The 23,172-nt window shown below is 53.3% G+C and overlaps 1 protein-coding gene across 3 annotated transcripts in view; it reads left to right on the forward strand.

Annotated features, from left to right (window-relative positions):
* Positions 1-23,172, forward strand: part of PPFIA1 (PTPRF interacting protein alpha 1) — a 73,476-nt gene that overhangs the window by 45,251 nt on the left and 5,053 nt on the right. For 2 of the 3 annotated variants that reach the window (XM_032360197.1, XM_032360196.1), the window contains exons 17-25: positions 4,551-4,702; positions 5,572-5,744; positions 5,965-6,058; positions 11,907-11,988; positions 12,081-12,281; positions 19,025-19,200; positions 19,281-19,378; positions 21,371-21,546; positions 22,185-22,253. In XM_032360197.1, coding sequence (XP_032216088.1) covers positions 4,551-4,702; positions 5,572-5,744; positions 5,965-6,058; positions 11,907-11,988; positions 12,081-12,281; positions 19,025-19,200; positions 19,281-19,378; positions 21,371-21,546; positions 22,185-22,253 — 1,221 coding nt within the window. Of the gene's footprint in view, positions 1-1,735; positions 1,766-4,550; positions 4,703-5,571; positions 5,745-5,964; positions 6,059-11,906; positions 11,989-12,080; positions 12,282-13,866; positions 13,930-14,428; positions 14,456-19,024; positions 19,201-19,280; positions 19,379-21,370; positions 21,547-22,184; positions 22,254-23,172 lie in introns of all 3 variants that reach the window. The other variant, XM_032360195.1, reaches the window with a different exon arrangement.

Here is a 23,172-nt window from a genome sequence, read left to right on the forward strand (position 1 = left end):
GTCAAAAAAGAAACCTTAAATTGGTTCTTTCAATGACGCACTGGACCGCGTGCTTGATGCCAGCTCTGTGCATGAGGCACGGATGGCCACACCACGAGCCACACACCGCGGTGCCCTTGGGAGGTCCCAGGGCGTCTGTGCTCATCAGGGTCTGGAAAGACTGTGACCCTACGGTTTTTGGTGACAAGTGTGCAGCTCTGAAGTACCTTTGATAACTTTCCTGCGTGGCTTGGGTCTCATGAGCGCGAGCCTCTTTCCCACATGGAATCACATTCACAGCGTTCTGCTCTTCGATCGCACTTCTGTCTGTCAGACTCTCTGTCCGTTTTTATCGTTAGCTGCATCGTTACCAGCGTGTAATTGAATGAGCCGTGAATCCCTGTAGTGGCATCTGCCGTGCTGACGAGTCCACCTCGTGGTGTCTCACCTGCTGTCTTTATTTTTCACATCGTTAGCTAATTAGCTCATATTTTAAACTCTTTGAGGGTTTTATTTGTGGTTTCATGCTTCCTTCCAGGGCATTTGTAAGGGTGGTTGTAGAAAATAGTTATGCTTCTTTTGCCCCCATTTTTGTGCTTTTGTATGCTGGCTGACAGTCCGTGGCTGGTTTTGATGTCTGGTACCATCCTTTGGTTTGGTTTTCACTGTGAGGGCAGACCTCGGTCTCCCACCTCAGCCGGGGTTCGGTCCACCCAGCCCCGTGCCGTAACGCCCTCCCCAGCATGCTCGGGTGGCAGTGACCCTGCGGTCCACAATGTGTGTGTCTGTGCGCATGTGTGTGTGTGTGTGTGTGTGTGTACACGCGCTCAGTCATGGCTCATGGGTATGGTTTCTTCTTTGTCGTCATTTCTCATGAGATAGTGGGGTTTTTCTTTCCCGCAACAGGGATACATTTTCCTTAGCATGTCACTGCATAGTAGATGTGGGAAAGGGCACGGTGCAGGTGAATCTGGAGTGTTTTACTCAGAGCTGCCTCGTAAACGAAGTGTTTCTTATATAAAGAGCTAAGGCAATAAGCAGGGAATGATTGATTGGCAGCCTGACCCGAACAGCACGCAGTCCTGTTTTGATGCTCATATGTGACTACAAGTCTCGTCAGCTTCCCGAGCAGCGTGCGCTCTGCCTTCGTAGGCTGTTGTCCACATTGGATACGGAATCACAGAAGGCAGCGGGCCCCCTGCTGTTACGCCGGTGTTTCTCGGCACAGGGCACCCTGCTCTAAACAACGCTCTCACTTTCGAGAAGCTTGAAATCAGTGCTAGGTGAGGATTCTACGTGAAGGTCCCGCAGGTGCTGCCGGAGAGTGGGTTCGCCGGGTGCTGGAGGAGGTGGGCAGGAGCTGCGCCGTGGGGTTCACACTGTAGAAGTGCAGCGCGCTTTTCAGTAAGGAAAACAAACTCAAGACCAGTTTAGAACAGATGGCAGGGCGGTCCCCGTGTTACACAAGGGCTCACACTTTAATCAGGGGTGTGTGTTACCGTTAAATTCTTCCACGGTAATTTACCGTGGAAGAATTTATAGCGTTTCTCTAGTAAATCTTGAATAACCTATTATGTTTAAATTTATGGTGAAAAGAAGTTCTATTTCCAGTTACATTGATCTAAACAAGTCTCAACTCGCTTATATCTGATCTGTTATTTTTTTAATATGTTTGCCTGTTCTGGTCCTTGAATTTTTAGCTTCAGCGTGTGCAGTAAATCTGATTTCTCTTCATTTCTTTGCATGCCTCTGTCAGCCTAGTGATTTAAGGAAACATCGTAGAAAGGTAAAATTTTTAGTAGTTGAACGTTCCTCTGTTTGTCTGTGACCCGTGAAACAGTGTGCGCCCTGCCCAGGAGCATGTCCCAGGGAGCGCGGGGCCCACAGCGCTGCAGCCTGCGTCGGTTCGCCCTCGGGGCCCAGCTGGTTCTCACAGGGCACCGCACCAGACCGGGGTGGTCGCCGGTGCCGCGTGGGTGTCTCCTGCTCGCTGCGTACTTAGCTCCACCAGACATGATGGTTTGGTTTGTGAAGATTTTACTTACTTATTCGTCAGAGACAGAGCGAGCTCGCGCACAGGGGGAGCAGCAGGCTCCCCGCTGAGCAAGGAGCCCGATGCGGGACTCGATCCTGGGACTCCGAGATTATGACCTGGGGCAGAGGCACGCGCTTCACCGACGGAGCCCCCAGGCACCCCGGACATGATAGTTTTCAAAAAGAAACTAGTGAAACAGAGCCATAGGCTTTAGACTCGCGCCGCTGGCATCCGCGACTGTGGCTGCAGCACTCAGGGAGCCCCCGCCGTGTGCCAGGCTGCACCGGGAGCTCCGTGAGCCGGCCGCCCTCACACAAAGCCCCGGGAGGCATAGGTTGTGTCATGACCCCACTTCCCAGGTGTGGAGTCCCGGGCTGGGGCCGCAGTGCCGCGCGGGTTTGCCCACCACCCGGCCCGCACAGGGCTTAGGGCTTCTATGTACAGGGGACCGCAGGTTGTGTCTCCCCAGTCTTAGAGAAAGTACAGCGCATCAGGGGACAGATCCCTTGACCAGAGTGTCTTCCTTGTAACTGTCGTGCTTTGCTCCCTGGACTGTGTGCACCCCGAACCCAAACCCGCCGGGCCGTGCACTGCCAGGGCCACGCCTCTGCAGGGTTGGGGCCTCAGTGTTGGGAGCTGGGCGGCAGCCAGGGGAGCCTCTCTGCTGGGCGGACAGGTGTGGCCATTTAGTGACACTCCTGGGTTCAAGGGCCAGCTCTGTCATGATGGCTTGTGACTCAGGTGTGGTGTGGGTGCCCTGCTCTCTCTCCTGTTAACGCGAGGATGATGATGGGATCCTGCTCCCTGACCCAGCCACAGACTGGGCCCGTGTGAGCGCGGTCTGCAGAGATCGGGGGCCCACACCGGAGCCAAGCCCAGCACAGCCTGAGTCTGCCAGCTTGCCTTCGCAGTTTTCTTGGGAGCAAGACTTTCCAATGGAAGAGGGGGCATGCTGCTGAACCCTCAGGCAGGGCAGTGGCTCCTGTTGGCTTGTGGTCCCTCGAGCCCACGCACTGCTTCTTGGAGGGCCTTATTCAGAGGGTTTGGGAGGGTGTTACATGCAGAGTACCGGGTCACACAGACAGGGCCAGCGTGCACTGTGCCCGGGGCCCTCCTGCTGCTGCTCGTGGTTGGTGCATGCCGGGCTGACCTCCGGCTCTCCTGGAACCTCCCCGTTCTAGCTGACACTGCAGCGGCCTGGAGGTGCAAGTGTGCTGGGCCCCAGTGGTGGGCAGGGTGTGCTTCCTCTGGGGGTGCTGAGGGAGGGCAGGCCCAGCCGGGTCTTGCCGTGTGGCCCCGACCGTGGCACGGCGTGGGCTGGCACTCGGAACCGTGTCTCCACTGGCCGCATCGTCCGCACAGCCCAGAATGTCTCTCTCCCGATCCTGTTCTTTTTTGTTGTTGTTGTTTTGTTTTTGTTTTAGTTTTTTACAAATCACTGCTTTAACCTGAATTTGAAATCTTTCCCTGTTCCTGTCATCTGTCCCTGCTAAGTTTTATGTTGTTTATATCTAACCAGTTAAGACCCCTTTTTGTTGTCTGATGACTGTGATGGGAATTCAGGAGAGGGCGCGGGGCTCATCCAGCTGTTCATTATGGCTGTGTCTTCCCTGAGCTCAGCTCTGCTCCGCGCCGGCGCCCGTGGGTGTCCCTGAGCTCCTGCGGCTGCAGAGGTCCTGTTACAAGGCACCCTCTGCTGCCCCAGTCTCACACAGGGGTTTGCCATGCGTGTCTCATGAGACCCAGCTGTGCCTTAGCCAGTCCCAAAGCCCAGATCTGTGTACACGAGCCCTGCCAGGACCCCGGTGGGGCTAGAGAGCTGGCCAGACTGCAGCCCTGCCTTCCTGCCTGAGGCCGCACAGGTGCAGCTCAGAAAAAGACACGGGGAGTCTGAAGGGGTTCTTCTTGTCGTGACAGCAGCCTAGCGTCCCCGCTGGGCGGAACAGGCTGTCTCTAAGCTGCGCATACATTCAGGTTACAACCTAGTCCCCCCCAAAGACAGGGGCCAGGCCCATGTGGCGGGGAGGGTGGGTGCCTGTTCACCTTGAACTTGACCTTAGGGACTCTGAGGTTTGCGTCATTACTAGAAATGATGGATCATGGTACAGGCTATTTCCTTTACCCCCACAACGGGAAGCTCTGGTCAGTGCTGCGTGGCAGCGTTCTTGGTTTGACTGGCACTGGGATGAACGCTGTTGCTCCTGAGCACTCCGTCAGGGAGAGCTCCCCCCGGCTGGCCACGTTCATACGGACCTGGTTTGGGGCGTGGCTCCTGTCTCCGTCGGTGGCTGTCCTTGTGGCAGCGCAGGGTTCGGGGGAGGGAGGGCGCGAGCTGCAGGGGCCTCAGGGAGAGGAGCGCCCGGCCTGTGCTGCACGCGGCACTCACAGGCAGGCGGGGCGTGTCCCAGGGCTACTCGTAAGCAGGACCACTCCACAGCCCAGCCCCGGTTGGCACTAAGGTCATGTGCGCACGTGCGGCCTGCGCGATGCCTCGCGGCGGGTTCTCACTCACTGGTCTCCCCCGTCTCCCCCGCAGTTGCCGGCTTCCCGGGAAGAGGTACGAGATGACAAGGCAACGATAAAATGTGAAACATCCCCCCCCTGCTCCCCGAGATCCCTCCGCCTAGACAGGCTGCACAAAGGAGCACTGCACACGGCCAGCCACGAGGACATCAGGGACGTTAGAAAGTAAGACGCGCGCGGGCGCGGCTCTCCCCACGGGCAGCACTCTCGGGCCGTAGTTTGCAGTTTTAAGAAATCTTTGATCTTTTCCTGGGGGAGAAAAAAAGGTCAGAATGATGATTTTAAAGAAATATCAGTGAATCGAGTGGAGTTTGTGTAAATGATGTCCTTGGGACCCCTGTGGGAGCTTGGAGAGCCGTGTGGAAATCGGGCCGGGGACACGTGGCTGTTTGTGCCCAAGTCTGTTTAGAAAGAAAGGGGCTAAACTTGGAGGACGACTTCATTTCTTCAGAGTCTGCCCACCGGCCCTGGAGAACCTTCTGTTTCGGATGGGGCCTGTGCCAGCACACGGCACGCTCCCGACAGGCCCTTTTGTCGGTGGTGCTCTGGGCCCTTCTGGGCCACCAAGAGCCCCGCACTGTCCTCGCCCCGGGCCTCTCCGATAGCTGCTCCGCTGCTTTGCTCCCCGTCCCCGATGAGCCTGGGTGCATTTCCGTTCCATGCCAGGTGGTGTCAGGGAGCGCTGTGCACACCTCTGTGCGCCGCCCCCCGCCCCGGCCCGCTCCCCCACTTTGCTTGCCACCAGGAAGGGCCTGCTCGGGGAGGTGCTGGGGGCTCCCGAGGGGTGGCGGGGCTGGCGTCTGCAGGAAGCACCTTCTTGAGCCCCTGTGGCTTGGGACCGTCACCTCCCAGGGACTCGCGTGCCGGCCTCCCGGGGAGCGTTCACAGGAGCTCGTGCTTCTCACACTTGTGAACACGGCGCTGCAGGTGCTGCCATGACGCTTGAAGGAGTGTTGAAAACGCGGGGTGTGTAGGTTGTGCGCACAGTGGTGTGCTGTGCTGAGCGCTTGTCACAGACCCTTTCCTGTCCCCAGCTCCACGGGCTCCCAGGACGGGCCTGTGAGCAACCCCAGCAGCAGCAGCAGCAGCCAGGACTCGCTGCACAAGGCCCCCAGGAAGAAGGGCATCAAGTCCTCCATCGGCCGGCTGTTCGGCAAGAAGGAGAAGGGCCGTCCCGGCCACGTCGGCAAGGAGCCCACGGGACCAGGTGGGTGGCCGGGGCGCTCCTTGCGGTGCCTGTCGCGGGAGCCGGTGGCTCATGGCGTGTGCTTGTGGGTTTGGGCCCCGACGGCTCTGGCATCCAGCCCATCGGAGGCGCCCTCGGAGCCGCGCACGCCCTGCTGCCGCCGCGCTCCCCCCACCGGGAAGGGCCCGCACGTGGCCACGTTGGTTCCTCTCGGTGTTTCAGTCCCTCTGCTTCCCCACAGCTGCTGCTTCGGAGACGGAAAACTCCTCTCAGGACGCCCTGGGACTCGGCAAACTAGGAGGACAGGCTGAAAAAAACCGTAAACTTCAAAAAAAGTAAGTAGTTTGCAGTCTGTCGTCTCTCTTTCTTTAAAGATTTTATTTATTTATTTGACAGACACAGCGAGAGAGGGAACACAGTAGGGGGAGTGGGAGAGGGAAAACCAGGCCCCCACCCCCACCCCCACCCCGCCCAGCAGGGAGCCCGATGCTGGGCTCGATCCTAAGACCCTGGGATCATGACCTGAGCCGAAGGCAGACATTTGACGACTGAGCCACCCGGGCGCCCCCAGTCTGCCACCTCACTGAGCCGCTTGCACTTGTGCCTGCTTTTTAACCACTGGTTGTTTGTTAGATGTACCGGCCAGCTGTGCGTGTTCTGTCCAAGAAGGTGCCCTGAAGGCCTCTCTCAGACAGTCCTTCCTGGAGGTGGTAGAGCTCGGACAGAGTTGGGGAAGGACCCGCGTGGACTCCCAGACCACCTCTGGAACTCTCTGGCCGGGGTGTCTCGTGCTGTGCACCTGGGGCTCGGCCTCGCAGCCCTGGACTGTGAACCGCAGCTCTGGCTCGCGTCGGTCGGGGGCTCTGGGAGAGCCGTGGGGCGTCTGTCTTGCGCCTCCGCGTCGTCCCCCTCCGTGCAAGCGAGGGGAGCACTCCCCTCCCGTGCTCCCAGGGCGCGCCGTCTGCGTCTCCGTGACTCTCCATGGGGCGGTCTCAACCAAGACACACGTGACCGTGCGAGCGGCTCCGGCCCTCAGAATTCACTGTCCGCACTTGTCATCTGTCGGAAGGTCCTCGCCGTGCTGTCCTTCTTCCTTCCCCAGGAGAGTCTGAATTTTTATCCTGAATAGACTCTCGGTTTTGTAGTTTATTGTCACACGTCAGTTCTAAATTGTCTCGATTCTGGGACCAGGTGATAAGAGCGGGGACAGTGTCCTGCCAGGGAGCTGCGGCCGCAGAAGGGGGCGCGGAGGCACGGCGTGGGCTCGCTGCTCTGGGACTTTCCCATCCAGAGCAGGTTGTGTTGGGCTCACCGTGTCCCAGACCAGAGCTAAGTGGATGACCCACAGGGCAGGAGCACGTCGCGCCTGAAAACCGAAGCCGGCACTCTTCACAGGCAGAGGGAGAGTGTAGTGTAGCCGGGCGGAGAGGGGGGAGCCCAGGAGGAAGACAGAGCCGACGGTGAGAGGCAGGACTCGGCAGGCTCTGCGGTGAGCTTGACAGCAGGAGAGGCGTGTGGCCGCCCTCGGCCACCCTGAGAGCCAGCGCTGGTCCGGAGCCTGTGGCTGTACGGTCCCACCAGAGCCCATGGGACCCCCTCCAACCGCAGCTGGCTCCCCTTCAGTCCTGGAGCTGCCAGGCGGCTTCTCTTTGGTGAAATGCACTTCATTTTAGTTTTCTTTTCACAAATCATAATAATGACCTTGACTGACACACTGTGGACTGTATTTCAGGTGAAATGCTGTATTTTGTTACTGCTCATCATACTATAGGAATACTCAGTCTTGGTTCTCTGGGAATGGAAATCTGTAGAAACCGCTTACCAGTGGTCTGATCTGAATGTTGCTATGTTTGAACTGTATAAAAATGTTTTAAAATAACTTGGGTAGTTGCCACTTGGCGCTGTGAAATTTAATATTGAAACAAGGCCTTTTGCTCCTGGAACCATGCTAGGAAAATTCTGTCCCTTAGATTTTGCTGATGTGTTCTATTTCACGTCCTTACACTTTCCGTAATGAAAACAGCAAGATTTGTGGCAGTGCCCTCTGGCTGTCCCACCCCACGGCTCCCAGGAATGTGTATTTCACATAGATCGGAAGGAGCCTGAGCTGGCCAGTTCCTCTGTTTCCCGCATTTATTTTGTCGCTGTCAGGAGGTGTGCTCAAGTACGTGGCCAAATACGTGGCACGCGCTGTGTGTGCAAGCGTGTGCGCGTGTGTGCAGGCTTCTCTGGAGTCGAGATGTTGCGGTTGATGGATTTGGTTCTGTGCTGTCATAGCTGCAACTGAGTATTGAAAAGTGGGTCATTGTCCGTACTCTGTTGTCACTCATGGCAAGTTCTAGAATGTACAGTAGACGCTCGAACAACATGGTTTTGAATTGTGCAGGTCCACTTATATGCAGACTTTTTTTTTTAAAATACATTGTAGCACTGTACATGTATTTTTTTTCTTTTCTATTTTTTTTTTTTTTGAAGATACTATTTATTTAACAGAGAGACAGGGTGAGAGGGAGCAAGCAGGGAAGTGGGAGAGGCAGAAGCAGGCTTTGTGCCAAGCAGGGAGCCCTGTGGGGGGCTCAGTCCCAGGGTTCTAGGATCATGACCTGAGTCAAAGGCAGACGCCTAATGACTGAGCCAGCCCGGCACCCCTGTAGATATATTTTCTTCGTTGATTCTTAACCTTTTCTTAAGCTTGGTTTATTAGAGAATGCCACCTACAATACATGACGCATAAAATATGTGTTAACTGTTTAGGTCGTTGGTAAGGCTCCTGGGCAGCTGTAGGCTGGGAGTAGTTTTTAGGGAGAAATTATCCGCGGATTTTCGAGAGTGGTGCTCTGCGGGCTGGGGGAGCCGTGGCGGGAGGGCAGGGCCCCATGGGCCTGCATCCGAGGTGCCAGAGCGGCCAGGGCGCCGGGCTCTGAAAGATGAAGCCCGACGCCTGCTGTCATGCAGCGTCTGCCGAGCAAAGGCTCACACACGTCTTGGTAGGAAAGGTGACTTTACTGTTGTGTTTATGTCTAAAACCACGTGTCCTCTACCCCAGGTTATGTGACTTCTCTCATACTTGCGCCTGCTCCCCGTAGAAGTGAGCAGATTTCTGAATGTCTTTCTCTTGCAACTCTCGTAAGGTTGGGCTGCGTTCGGTCTCAGTTTACTGAGAGCAGGCGTTTGGAAAATCAGTGTGGGTCTAGAGTTTGGTCCCTCAGGGAAATGCGGTCCCAACTAAGTCCCCCCGCACCACGCGGCCTGCCGGATCGGTGGTGGGCACAGCGCGTCTCCCGTCTTCCTCCGCGGCGGGGGCAGGCCCCCTTTCCCCCCCGGCTGGGCTCCCAGGCTGTACACGGAGGAGGACACAGCAGCAGCAGGGAAGGCGGTGTCAGAAAGTTTAGGAAGGAACTGACAGCAGAAGCCAGACGAGCTTTCTCCGTGGTGTCTTCAGCAGAGTCCGGTGCAGAGAAGCCCTGATCACTCCGGAGTCCCACCGCCTCCAGGGTTGTGTTTGAGGCTCCGGAACTCAAGGCAGAAGAGTTTCATGTTCTGGGAAACTGACCTGTATAAGAGTCCCTGGTTTCCCTCCGGTGGACTCTTACCGATGGTGCTTCTCTCTAGTCGCGGTACAGGAGGAGGACACCAGCGGGTTCCGCTGCTTAGTAGAGCGACGCGCAAGTCTGTAGGGTCCACACGGCCACTGAATTTACAGCGGCCACAAAGGACGGAGGTGGGCAGTGTGCACAGTGGGCAGTAGGCCTTTTTTGGTGGCCCGTGAGAGAAGCACAGCTCCTAGGGCTGGCAGGGAAGGGGTGTGCCTGCTCACCGAGGTGTGTGGCAGGCGGTAATGGAGCTGGCCCAGGTGTCCTGGCGTGCCCTTCCCGGCAGCACGGCGTCTGGGGGCTCCGTGTCCTCCTCGCGCGGGTGGGAGGCCTGCTTCACGTGGTGGGGGAGCACTCACCCCTGCAAGAGGGACGGGGTGCAAGTGTCCCGCCTGGGTCTGCTTGGAGTTTAGTCTTCTGGGCCGTGCGGTGTTGGGGAGGCCTGGCCCAGCCACCCGGCAGGAGCCCCGCCTTCCTGCTGGCCTCTGCGTCCCTTTGCTGCACGGTCCTGCCTGCCCTGCCTCATCGCAGTCTCAGCAAGACCATGGGGCTGAGCTCGAAGCACGTCCGCACTAGAAAGGGCTTTGCCTGCACAAATGGCCGCTGCCAGGACGAAGGTGCTGGCAAAGTCAGAGTCATGTGCACCAGCCGCCAGCTCATGGGATTCACGGACCGTTTTTAACCCTACAGTCTTTGTCGACAATGAATATCTATTTCTGATTTTCTTTTTTTTCCAAAAGAGACTCCACGTCCAGTGTGGGGCTTGAAGTCACCACCCTGAGATCCAGAGTCCCACACTCCACGGACTGACCTATCCGGGTGCTCCGAGTATCCGTTTCTTACTAAAAGACAAAGTGTGGCCAAGTGCCCCGGTGCGGTCGCTGTCCCGTGGGTTTCGTGAGTGGGCAGGCATCTGAAAGGGCTCCCGCCGGCCAGAAGGGACCTGCACGTGTTGCTTGGAGGGCTTGCTCGTCTTCTGTAAGAGATCTCGTAAAACACAGCCGCTGTCTGTGAGGATTTGTCCTTAGGACATGGAAATCAGCATTTAACTGAGCACATTGCTGACTGACCCAGCCCGCGAGGCCCTCCCCGACCTCTTTAGGGAGACTCTGTGTGGCAGGGTGACCCCAGCCCCGGGGGCCTGCGTTTCTTCTTTCATGAACGGCTTTGTTCATTCTAATTAGAAAACGTTGCCGGGCTTCACCCCCCACCCCCCATGCTATTAAGATTTGTTGCCTTCTGGGGCCTCTGGCTGGCTCAGTGGAGCGCGTGACTCTTGATCGGGTGGTGAGTTCGAGCGAGCCCCACGCTGGGCGCAGAGCTTACTTTAAAGAAAGAAAAAAAAGATCTGTTGCGTCCTCTGGGGTAATCATTCCTGTGGAATTACAGTACCTGCTACTCCAAGGAGACCCGCGGTTGACTGAGGGTCGAACACGTACTTGAGATTTTATGTGAAATGTTTGAGCTTTAATTTTACATGGATTTCACAGTCTCAGGGAAAGTTTAATACTACTAAATATATCAAAGAGTCTGTCTGTATCTTTAGAAATAAATGATTCACTGATATGGACTGCAGAAATTACTAAAGAAAAATAACACTGAAAGTGACCTAGGGATTGAAAGTGCCTCCAGCTGAGCAGGCACGTGGGGTAAACTGCCCCAGGCCAGCCCCACCTCCTCTGCAAGGCTTTTCATTTTTAGGAAGAATCTGTGTCTTTCAGAAAGCCTTGGAAGTACACAACACAAAAAAAGTAAGATAAGATTCGTAAAGATTGCTGTGTTGGCTCTTACATAACTAGGTTATCAGTAGACAGCCCTTCGTAAAGATGCTAGGAAGGGCAAGGCACGGTTGGGGGCCGTAGAACTGGTGCTGCAGGGACACCGGGGGACGTGGCTCCGCTCCCGGAGTCTCACGGTCTGCCTGTGTGTGCCGGTGCACGTGCTCGGGATTTCAGCTTTCTGGGTTGTGAAGCCTGCGGGCGAAACCCCGGGGTGACCCGGCACCTTAACCTACAAGCACCCGGTGAGCCTAAACAGCAGGGTGGACCGGAAGAAGCAACTTACCGGGGTGCGCCTGGGTGGCTCAGTGGATTAAGCTGCTGCCTTCGGCTCAGGTCATGATCTCGGGGTCCTGGGATCAAGTCCACATCGGGCTCTCTGCTCAGCAGGGAGCCTGCTTCCTCCTCTCTCTCTCTCTGCCTGCCTCTCCATCTGCTTGTGATCTCTCTCTGTCAAATAAATAAATAAAATCTTTTAAAAAAAAAAAAAAGAAGAAGAAGAAGCAGCAACTTACGGGCCACATCTGACCGTTCCCGCGAGACTCTGTGATGCTGTCCCTGCCGAGCCCTTGGGCCCTCCCACGGGATCCTGGGCTCCAACCCGCCTGTAGCTTCCTCTCCTATCCAGTTTTCCTCCTTATTCAGGTATTCCCTTGACTGTCCTCCCTTGGACCCGAGGACCGCTGGCGTGGCTAGCGCTGGTGGGAAGTCCTCCGTTCCGCGGGAGGTGGCCCGGGGATACTTGCAGACACCTCGGCGCAGCCGGTGTGTGCACGCTGAGTCTTTCATGCCAGATCTCTTGTCATTCGCAGGCATGAATTGCTCGAGGAAGCCCGGAGACAGGGTTTGCCTTTCGCACAGTGGGATGGACCGACCGTGGTGGTTTGGCTGGAGGTACGGCTTCCCTTTAATCCGGGGTAGAGCCCTTTCCCCGCATGACCGTGCACCCTGCCTGACCTTGCGGCCCGAATGCGTCTCGCCTCCAGCTGTGGGTCGGGATGCCCGCCTGGTACGTGGCCGCCTGCCGAGCCAACGTGAAGAGCGGCGCCATCATGTCCGCGCTGTCGGACACAGAGATCCAGCGGGAGATCGGCATCAGCAACCCGCTGCACCGGCTCAAGCTGCGGCTGGCCATCCAGGAGATCATGTCCCTGACCAGTCCGTCAGCCCCTCCCACCTCGAGAACGGTACGTGTCTGTAGACGGGGCAGCCCCGCTGATCTGTGGCCTCTCCAGCTCCCACAGACGGACCCCACGGTCCGACTTAAAGGCTTATTATTCCCCAAACACGGCAATTTCTAACGGGTGACGGGTGGGTGGCTCACGGGTCCTTCACGGAACGTTCTCACAGCACTTGGCTGTTGTGCTTTCCCATACAGAAATAGGAATTTTTAAAAGCATAGGAGAGTAACTATCTCTAATTCAATATAAATTGACCAAAAGTGAAGGGGACAGAGCTTCGATTCCCCATGTGCCCTGCGACCCCCGTTTTACTGGCCCGCCCAGGGAGCCGTAGGCGCGGGGGCCCCGGGCTCGTGGCAGCCAGTGACTGTGCAGGTGCCGAGCATTGTCTGCTCGCGCTTCTGCTCCCCGTGGAAAGCCTGCGAGTGTCCTACCGGAGGCTCCTCATGGCGTGGGCAACACTCCTCTAACGAAAACCCGGACAGCTGCCGGGGCACAGAGCGGCCATCCCCATCTGTAAAGTGCGGGTTCTCCACATCCGCTCAGCTCTTTGTCTGCTCTGCGGGGAAACCCGACGGGAGACAGAAGAGCCTCGCGACGGAGCCTCCGCGCAGCAGCTTAGCGCCTGATTTGGGGCTGGCACTCGCCTTGCACCCGAAGGGGCTGCAGCTGGCAAGTTTTCTCTTGTCTCTTAGGGGTTGAGTCACAATGAACTGTTGGCCTGTGCCCCTCCCTGAGGCCCCGAGAGCTTCATGCCGGGGACGCTCTGTCACAGCGTCTGACCGGGTCCCCATGGCCGCTTGTTTCCAGTTAGAGCGCCCTTTCTAGAAACGAAGGTGTAGGGAGGTTTTCCTGGAGTCTATGAATTGCCCAGTGAAGGCCGCTGCTCACGGACGGAGGCAGTGCGCAGAGACGACGAGCCTCCTCGGGGAGGGACCGCACCGTGAGACGGGGTTCGGCCTGCTCCGGAGGGGCCTGGCGGCTGGCACAGCACTTTGACAGGCCTCGGGTCTGCTGTAGTGCTTCAGTGGGGCCGGTATTTTGGCTCCGTGAAGTCCTGGGACATGCCTTTTAACGCACTCAGCCCTGGGCCCTGCCTCCCGGGTTCCCCAGATGAGGTGGTCCCGTCCACGTGGCCCAGTCACTGCGGAGCACATGCTGGGGGCCATTGTCCCACAGTCCAAAGCTAGACCTGGAGACCGGGCTCTCAGTTGTGGTTTGGGCAAGATGGTGGATGTATCGAGTGAGACTTAGTTGAGAATGCAGTTTTCAGAAGTGCAGAATGTACCGTTGTCATAGTTGACGCGCCTCAGGCAGGAGGCATGGCAGACGAAGCTCAGGGAGCAGTAGGCTGTTCTTGGGTTGCTGACAACTCAGTGTTGGGACAGTGTGGTTAGTCTTCACGGACGGGGCGAGCTTGTTGTCACGCTCTGTCCTGTTCCATGCGGGCATCTAAGAGGAGAAGGTGAGAAGAATGGCCTTGGCCTCTGCCTGCTCCTCTTACCTGCCTGAGGCTTACCTGTCTGCCACCTTTCCTCTTTGTCACTGCTTCCCTTGCCCTGGATGTGGTTGGTCACTGGGGTCACCCTAGACCACGGGAAATGTCTGGTTAACGCATGAAGAGATGGAAACGCTCACAGCCACGCCACAAACGGTCAGTCACAGCCCCGAGCTTGCCCTCCCCTCAGTGCTCCCCACCTAAGAACGGCGCGGTTCTTGGCTTTTCCTTGGGAAACAAAACTGTCATTTCACATTAAATTGTTCCGATAAGTATTTCCACTAGGTATTAGTTAAATGTGTGAAATGGAATTCTAGTTTAGATTTTTTTTCAGGAACTTAAAATTAGTAGACTCGCCCTCTTTAGATGTAATTCCCGTCTCCTTTAAGGAGAGACCTCAGTTTGGCGCTCGGTCTTCATGTTCTGGCCCTAGTTTTCTCCTTATATGGAGGTGCTTGCAGTGGGAAATTGGCTCTTTGCATGAGAAATTGGAATTGTTGGTTTTGCATGAGTTTTGCATGATGCTTTGATTTTTTTTTTAACTTTTTCTCTCACGTCACTCCGCACCTTCCCTACAGCGTCGATGTGCCTGCATCGCTAAGCTCACCAATACTAATAGTTCTGTTCTTTTGCATTCCTAACCTCGTAACACCAGGAGGATGAGGAGGGAAGCTGGGCTCAGGTTGGAGACTCTCTATAATATCCTCTTCACTATATGTACCGCAGCAAAAGAGCTGGAGTGTGAAAGCTTGTAATTGACTTTTCTTGACATTTTTAACATCTTAATTTGTGCGGAATATTGTTGATGACTTAGAAGCGTTAGTCAGAGTGAAGCATAGGTTTAAAGAGTACGTCTCATGGACAAATTTGAACCTTTCCTGTGTGGCACCGTGGTGGTTCACTCTGTAACCTAGATGACTCCGTTGAGCACGCGGCTCACGGACGGGGTGCCGCGGCTTCGGCGGCCCCTGGGATGCGTGCCCAGCATGAGACTTGGCACGGGGACCATCCCCGCCTGTCTGTGTCTCAGGGCGCTGGTCTGGGCTGTCCTGCTGCTGTGCTGGTCAAGAGGTTGTCTCACTCATGGGATTCTCAGAAATCAAGCCTCTCCCTGCAAAACGTGCATTCGGATTTTCAGCTTTCTGGTTCTTCGGCTCACGTAAATCTCTCTCGCGACTGTCCGGCAGCCCTGATCTGAGACAGCTTGAGTAAAAGCAGTGGATCCCTGCCTGGGATTCTAGCACTGTGGCTGCCCGACTGGCTGTTCCATCGTAGGACCACGTGGGAGGCTGCGAGGGTGTGGCCGGGCGGTTCTTCCCAGGGCTCTTACTAATGGCGTCATGTTCGAGGATCTCAAAAGGATACTGGTATATCTGAAAAAAATTGAACTAATCCTAAATCTGAATTTTCCTCATTTCCAGTTGGTGGTTGAAACACCTGTTTTCCTCTAGCTGTGCTCCTAAAATCAAGCCGATGTTACTTTTTTAAAAAGCAGAAGAGGAGAGTGGCTAGCGTACTCTGTGCGCTCCCTCTCCAGCTGCTTGAGTCGGGCGCTCTGGGCTGCTACCCCATGAGTATCCTCGTTAATCATTTAGCCCGCTCAGACGTCCCTTCACGGGGCCAGCAGTGACCATGAGTGAATTAAAAAGGGTGCATTTCGTAATTGCTTAAACGTCAGTGTTTTTCGTTAGAAGGACTTTGACAGCACCTCGGTATGTGATTCTCTGTACTGGGGCGTGACTTGTGAGTTAAACCAGCTGAACGTTTGCTCTTTGCAGTGGAAACATAAGCAAGGATGGGCCATGCCAGTGACGCCAGAATTAGCCAGCGTCAGTCTTCAGCATAAACAAGGACGGTTTCCGCTCCATCCCTCGTCGAGATGGGAGCAGGACCAAGAGGCGTCCTGGGTGCACCTGCCACCTGCTGCCAAGGGCAGAAGTCGTACAGTGCGCCCTCCGCATGCTGTTACATAGTCACCAGCTCCAAAGCCCAGGGGCAGTTTGAGATGCCCTTGGCACCCAGGGCAGGAAAATACCCAAGGTGTGGTCAAGTCGTCGACGCCTTCACTTAGCAGGTGGCATCAGTGTGCTGTCTGTGCGAAACTGAGCTGCTTGCTGGGGACAGCTGCATCGCCCCTCACGTTTCACAGAGGTTACAAAGCTGAACCGTATTTGTGGTCATGTCAGGACTGGGAAACACAGAGCCTGTGCCGAGACAGTCTCTTGAGTCCAGGTGGTCCCTGACCACGAGAGAGATCCCTGTCACCTGCTTCTTCAGCACACGTGACGGCAACCCGGGAGGTGTGGGTCGCCCTGGCTTTGAGCCTGGTTCCCCCGGGAGCTCGTGTCATTGAGCACTGAAGAAGTGGAGCTAGAGGAATGGGGAGCGACATTAAGGAGGCTCTGCTCCCGTGGATTGTCTGTTTAGAAATTTCTTTGCATTTTGTGTCCAATTAGGAATACGTAAACAGAGGCGAGAAAGCAGTGAGGAGTATTCACACTCTTAAACTTAGGTCTGAAAAAGCATGACACTGTGACAACTTTCCAAAAATGTTTACCGGTTTTCTCGCTCATGGTTATTTAGACAGTAGTGAAACAGGTTTTTTCCTACTGAATTTGAGAATTCCTGTTGTAATTTGACTAGTTTCTTTTAGCTTGTTTGGTGTAAATAATAGATTAGAGGCTGTATTTTCAAGCCGGGACACCGTGGTAGTTGAGAGTTACCATTTCCAAGGATTCCGTAAGGCACTACAGAATTCTGATGGTCACTTAGTCTTCTAGGACTGAAGAACACCCAGTACCTTTGTCTGATGTGGATGCGGATACTTACGATGTATCAGTGTCTTTTTCATGGCACAAATCTTGCACATAAGCCTGTTAGATTTATTCCAAAGGATTTCGTGAGTTTTGATCACATTTTTAAAATCTCCATTTCTAGCTCATTTCTAGTATTTAGAAATACAGTTCACTTTCATATATTGACCTTGTATCCTGCAACTTGGTTAAACTCACTTTAGTTCAGATAGCTGCTCTGTATTTTTTTTTTTTAAGATTTTATTTATTTATCTGACAGAGAGAGATCACAGGTAGGCAGAGAGGCAGGCAGAGAGAGAGGAGGAAGCAGGCTCCCTGCTGAGCAGAGAGCCCGATGCAGGGTTCGATCCCAGGACCCTGAGATCATGACCCAAGGTGAAGGCAGAGGCTTAACCTCCTGAGCCACCCAGGTGCCCCTGCTCTGTATTTTTCTAATACTGCTCATCAAGTCATCTGCAAATAAAGACAGTTTTATTTCTTTTCCAACCCATATGCTTCTGATTTCTCTTTCTTGCCTTATCACAATGTCTGAGAGTTCTAGTACAGTGTTGAGTGAAAGTGGTGGGAGTAGACATCCTTAACTTTGTTCCTGAATGTAGGGAAGATGCATTCAGTCTTTTACCACTGAGTATACTGACAGCTCTGTATTTTTTTAGAAGCCTTTGTCAAGTTGAGGCAGTTGTCGTCCAAACCTGGGTTGCAGAGGTTTCCATGAATGAGTGATGATTTGATCACATACCTTTCTCACATTTCTGTGGTTCTTCATGTTAGTCCTTTGATACAGTGAATTTCTCTGATTTTTTCAAATATTGGTCCAACTTATGTTCCTGGAATAAACCCCACTTGTCATGATATCTTATTCTTTTAATTTATTACTGATTTGTTTTGCTAACATTTTGTTAACAAACATTTGCATCTGTGTCTGTGAGGGATATTTATTGGTCTGTAGTTTTCTTGAAATGTGTCTGGTGTATTTTAGTGTCAGGAAAATGCCACTCTTGTAGAATGAGTTAGATATTCCTTCTTCACATTTTTGTAATAGTTTGTATGGAATTGGTACTTTTTTCATAAATGTTTGGTAGAGTTCACCAGTGAAGGCATTTAGAGTAGGGATCGAGCATATGGGCATAGTATGTGCATGTGCGCACGTGCGCTTGTGTGTTTGTGTGTGGTCTATAGCTACAAGTTCAATTCAGGCACGGGTCACCTGTTTCTTACTGAGTGGCTCTCATAGATATGTCTTTCATGAAATTTGCCTGTTTTATCCAGGTTTCTTACAGCTGTCCACAGTTTTCCCATATTATCATTTCAGTGTCTGTAGGGTCTATACTGATGCCCCCTCTTTCATTCTTGATGTTGGTGATTTATATCTTTCTTCTCAATCACACTCAGTGATGTTTATGAAGATCCAGGTTTTACCTTCTTCATTTTATATACACCCAGTGTCGGGCTTGAACTTACAACCCCGACATCAAGTCGCACACTCCACTGACCAAGGCCAACCAGGTGTTCCTTGCACGTTCACTTTCATTTAGTTCAAAATATTTTCCCGTTTCCCTTGTGATTTCTTCTTTTGACACATGGGTTATTTGGAAGTATGCTAGTTCCAAATATTTGGGACTTTTCTAGATGTCTTTTTATTATGGATTTCTAATGTAATTCACTTGCGGTCAGAGGAAATATACTTGTTATGATTTCAGTCTCTCCGAACACGTGGAGATTGTTCTGTGTCGGAGAATGTTCTGTGTGTGCTGCTTTTGGGTGGAACGGCCTCTCATGTTGGTTGGATTGGGTGACACTGCTGCTTCCAGGCTTCTCTGTCCGCATGAGCCAGTCCTTTGACTCGGGGTCTTACTTACCAAATTAGGCGGCGAGGTGAGGGGGTGTCTCCTGACTCTCTCTCCTCTCAGCCTTACCATGTTCCTCTCTTCTTTCCATCTGTGTTTTAATTCAAATCTGTGGTTTTAAAAGTTGATTTTGAAATTAACCTATTTTATTAAAGAAATACAGAAAGCAAAGTGTTAAAAATAAAATGAAAGCCAGCCAGAGAGATTTTTACTGAGTAGACTTGGATTGATCCTTCAAACTTGTTCATGAGCCGTGATCGTTCTTTGTCGTTGTATCATTATACATGAAGACGAGCTCAGAGAGACAGCATGCAATAGTCACCATTTTATTGTACTTTGGTAAATATGTTAAATTCATTAGCACAAGTCATAGAATTTTCAGGGTACAATTTCTTTTGTACAAAATGTTACTAACAATTTAAGAGTAAATAGGAGATCAAGTTATTCTGAAATTATAAAAAAAATGTTATCAGTTTAGCCTTTGAGAACCTGTAACAGATTGAAAATCCAATTTAAAGATTATTTGAATGACCCTTCTGACCTCTTCTGGGGCTTTTCTTCTGAACTGATGTGCTTAATTATTGCAACCAGACCCTGGCCTACGGGGACATGAACCACGAGTGGATCGGCAATGAGTGGCTGCCCAGCCTGGGCCTGGCGCAGTACCGGAGCTACTTCATGGAGTGCCTGGTGGACGCGCGCATGCTGGACCACCTGACCAAGAAGGACCTGCGGGGGCAGCTGAAGATGGTGGACAGCCTCCACAGGTGCGCCCGCAGGGAGTCCTGCCCGTTAGCTCCGGGAGCTCGCGCCGCTGCCACGGCTCACTTTTTTTTCCCCCCAATAGAAACAGTTTCCAGTGTGGAATCATGTGCCTGCGGAGATTAAATTATGACCGAAAAGAACTGGAGAAGAAAAGAGAAGAAAGCCAGAATGAAATAAAAGGCAAGTGTATCGCGTGTCGTGGATGTGGGCAGCTGCTGCTTCCCGCGGTGCTAACAGCCTGGTGACTGCCTATTTAGAAACAAAAACAGGAAGAAAAAAAAAAAAAGAAAAAGAAGTTAAAAAATTACAAGGGGCACCGAGCCGGCTCCGTCAGCGGAGTGTGCGACTCTTGATCTCGGGGTTGTGAGTTCAAGTCCCACGATGGATGTGGAGATTACTCAAAAACAAAACTTTAAAAAGAGACCGAAAATAAATAAAATAAGCAATTAAAAAAAGTAAGGAAAGGCTCTAAGTGGAGAAGGCTAGTCCGGCATCATGACAGAGAAAGGAGGGGTGACTGGGCGCCTCTAAGACCCTCCTCTGTGCCTGTTGCCTTGTGCTCACATCGGGATGTAAGGTCAGGGTCTCAAGGTGAGCATTTTTCCTGTGACCTCCGATCTCTCCTGTCGTGAGGACACAGGTCCTCCTTCGTCCAGAAAGGCTGCGACGTGAGGCCGGATGGCAGCCGAGCGGAGGCAGACGGGCGGGTGCCGCGTGCCGCTTGGCGCAAGCGTGACGAACACCGCTGTCTAGCCAGGGCCTGAAGGGCCGGGAAGAGAACCACAGCGTGGCTCTGCTCCCGTCGCTGAGGGGGCAGCGTGGGGTTACTGTGGTAGTCAGGCCCTAAGGACGGGACGGAGAGCCTCTTCTTGGGGCCGGCCGTGGGCAGAGGCATTTCGGGTAGAAAATAGGCCGAGGGGTGTTCTGGGGACAAGGGGGCTCGGCTGGGAGGCGGCAGGTGCTCCCCTCTGCTGGGAAGCTTACCCACCCAGGGCACCTCTAGTTGTTTGCTTGGAAATAAGGTGGCAACGATTAAGCTCCCAAGTAAAGGCTCCCCCAATTTTCAGTATAAAGGAATCACTAAGAATGGTAATAGCAGGTGAGCCGTGTTGACCAGCTCTAAGCATGGAGCTTGATTTACGTAATCCTTACTACCACAGTCCCCATAAGTGCGGTTTTCGTCCCGTGTCTTTAGTAAGACAGAAATTAAAGACAATGATATGGTTGGGGAGGTGGCCCATTGGAAGGCTAGTCTAGCCATGATTGAGTTACTGTGAATCACAGGAAAAACCTTTAGCTAACATTTGCAGTCTGTCTCCTAAACACATGCAATACAATGCATTTAACATATAAATACAGTTATGATCTCTAAATATTTTACCAGCTGTGCCTGTGTGTGTGTCTGTCCTTTTACCTAGAAAAGGAGGTGGGAGATGAGAGATGTGAACCTCTTTCATGTGTTTTGTATTTCCGTCTTAAATCTTTTCACAGTTGACGGAAGCGGTCTTTGAAAGGAACTGGTGATCTTCTGGGTGTATTTTTTTACAGGGTGGCTATTTTTAGATCTCTGCTAGAGCAAAAGTGATAGTTTATTACTTTGCATAAATATAAGATCTTCCCCCACAGTTTCTAATATGCTGGAGAATATCTTCCAGGTTCTCTGCTTTTAAAATGCAACAATTAAAAGCCTTTGAGATTATGAGGGGTTTGTGTCGAATTCACAAGCTGCCCAGCCACAGTGCCCGCGGCCCACGCCTCTGATGGGAGGACAGTATTTCAGAAGATCCGGGGTCTGTAGGGCAAGCTCGTGCCTACCTAGTGGGTGTTCGGATTCTTGTGTGTCCTTTTGGTTTCTGAAGCCTGGGCCCCCGTCGCTTTTTATTCCCTAGAAACTCGGTGTGTGTATTAAGTTCCTTGCCCCCAGGTCGAGTCAGAGTGAGTTTCAGTAGGACGGTCTCCACCGGACAAGCCACAGGCCAGGACAGCAGCACGCGAGCGCGGCAGAAGCCCTCCTTGCGCCCACCTGGCCGTGCCCCAGGCCCCTGCGGCTCACGTCTCGTGTCAGGCGCTGGAGGCTTGGGGCCTGCGGGGGCGTCTCGATCCCGTGTTGCGGGGCAGACGCGGGAAAGAGCTTCCTGCGGCGCCTGGAGCCTTGCTTGCACTTGTCTGCAGATGTACTGGTTTGGAGCAACGATCGCGTGATTCGCTGGATCCTGTCGATCGGCCTCAAAGAATACGCCAACAATCTCCTCGAGAGCGGCGTCCACGGCGCGCTGATGGCCTTGGACGAGACCTTCGACGCCAACGCCCTGGCGCTCCTGCTGCAGATCCCAACTCAGAACACGCAGGTGACGCGGCCACGCCCGCACCCTGCCCTCCAGCCACCGCTGGGCTCCACCGGCCAGCCCTTCCTCTCGCCCTGCCTCGTCCGCCACGTGCTGGCTCAGAGCGCACAGTGCTCCCCAGCTGCTCCTCGCGTCCGCTTGCCCTTCCCGGGCCTGGGACACGCAGGAGTCCTGGAGTAGATGGTGTCCGGGAGACCCGCATCCACACCGGCTACTTGTAGAGTGGCCGAGGAGAGGGACACTGTCCCTCGAGTATGCCACCAGACGGAGGTCTTGGGAACTTTCTCATTTCCCTGTGTCCTCCTTTTTGACCCATGGGCTCACTGGAGAATCAGGAATGTTTCTGTTTGTCTACACAATGTTGTACTTGCCCAGTCCCTCAGCCTCCCCGCCAGCAGCAGCACGCACGGCACACTTGTTACCCGGTGTCCCAGGAGCCCACGGATGCCCACCTCCCAGGGCCCGTAAATGACTCCCCGTTAAAACCGCTGACTTAAAGTACACTGGGTGGTTCCAGGCTTTCGCCCTTGAGTTGTTGTTGGTTTTTTAAAAATTCTCCATTTAAAAGCAGCCGTGGTACGCGGGCATCCTCCAGATGAGGCTGATGGGAGTTTGGGGGCATTGTTCTGTTATGATTTCAGGCTCGCGCTGTCTTGGAGAGAGAGTTTAACAACCTTCTGGTCATGGGGACTGACAGAAGGTTCGATGAAGTAAGTTTTCAGCCTCATGATTTTTAAATTTGCATTAAATGTGAACTTCATATTTGGGGGGGCCCTTTTGGCTCAGCTCGGTCGTGTGCCAGCCTCTTGATCTCAGGGTTGTGGGATTGAGCCCCACGCTGGGTGCAGAAATAACCTAAAAGTAAAATCTGTAAATATAAAAAAAAACAACATAAATTCGCATATTTGTAGCAGCCAGGTAGTCTGGGTGACTCTTCCAAATGTGGAGATAGTTTTACTTTAAGAGTTAAGCTTTGTTTTTAATTTATTAACAAATGAGCTAATGCAAAAGCAGTATTTTCACTAAGATGGGGAGGTTTTTTTTATATTTTTGCTATTTAATTTTTGATACCCTTCAGAAATGTTTTTCACATCAGAAAGCATTGAAAAAAAAAAAAAGCAAGCAAGCATTGGTTGCAGTCTAGGAAGAGAGTCTGAGCTGTTGTTTTGGGACAGCTGGATACCTCACCTCAACCAGGGCCCCTTGCGCCCTGGTGGAAGGTTCAGAAGTTTATTTGGAAACACAGGACACGTTCGTGTTTCATCGTACGAGCCCGTGACTCGTGTGCTCCCACACCACGACATGTTATGTCCTCATCGCCGTGCGAGCACTTGCGTGTGGCGGGAACAGAACACCTGACCCGCTGGCCTGTCCCAGCCTGAAGACTGTTTTGAAGACGATAACATAGTATCTTACCGAGCTAGAAGGTGATCTTTGCTGGAGAAGGAGCGACACGCGGCAGATAGTCACACCCCCAGGAAGCCCAGGACTTCATTTGTGCCCAGCTGGGGTCCCAGCATGAGGGTGGCCCTGCTCCCTTTTGCTCCCAGAAGTTCCCAGTCCGGGCATGAAGTCCAAAGGTTATCAAGAATGGGGTTAGATACACGTGAACAAAATTGCGGTGACAAG

Source organism: Mustela erminea, chromosome 9 (genome assembly GCF_009829155.1).
Source record: "Mustela erminea isolate mMusErm1 chromosome 9, mMusErm1.Pri, whole genome shotgun sequence".
Classification (NCBI taxonomy): Eukaryota; Metazoa; Chordata; class Mammalia; order Carnivora; family Mustelidae; genus Mustela; species Mustela erminea.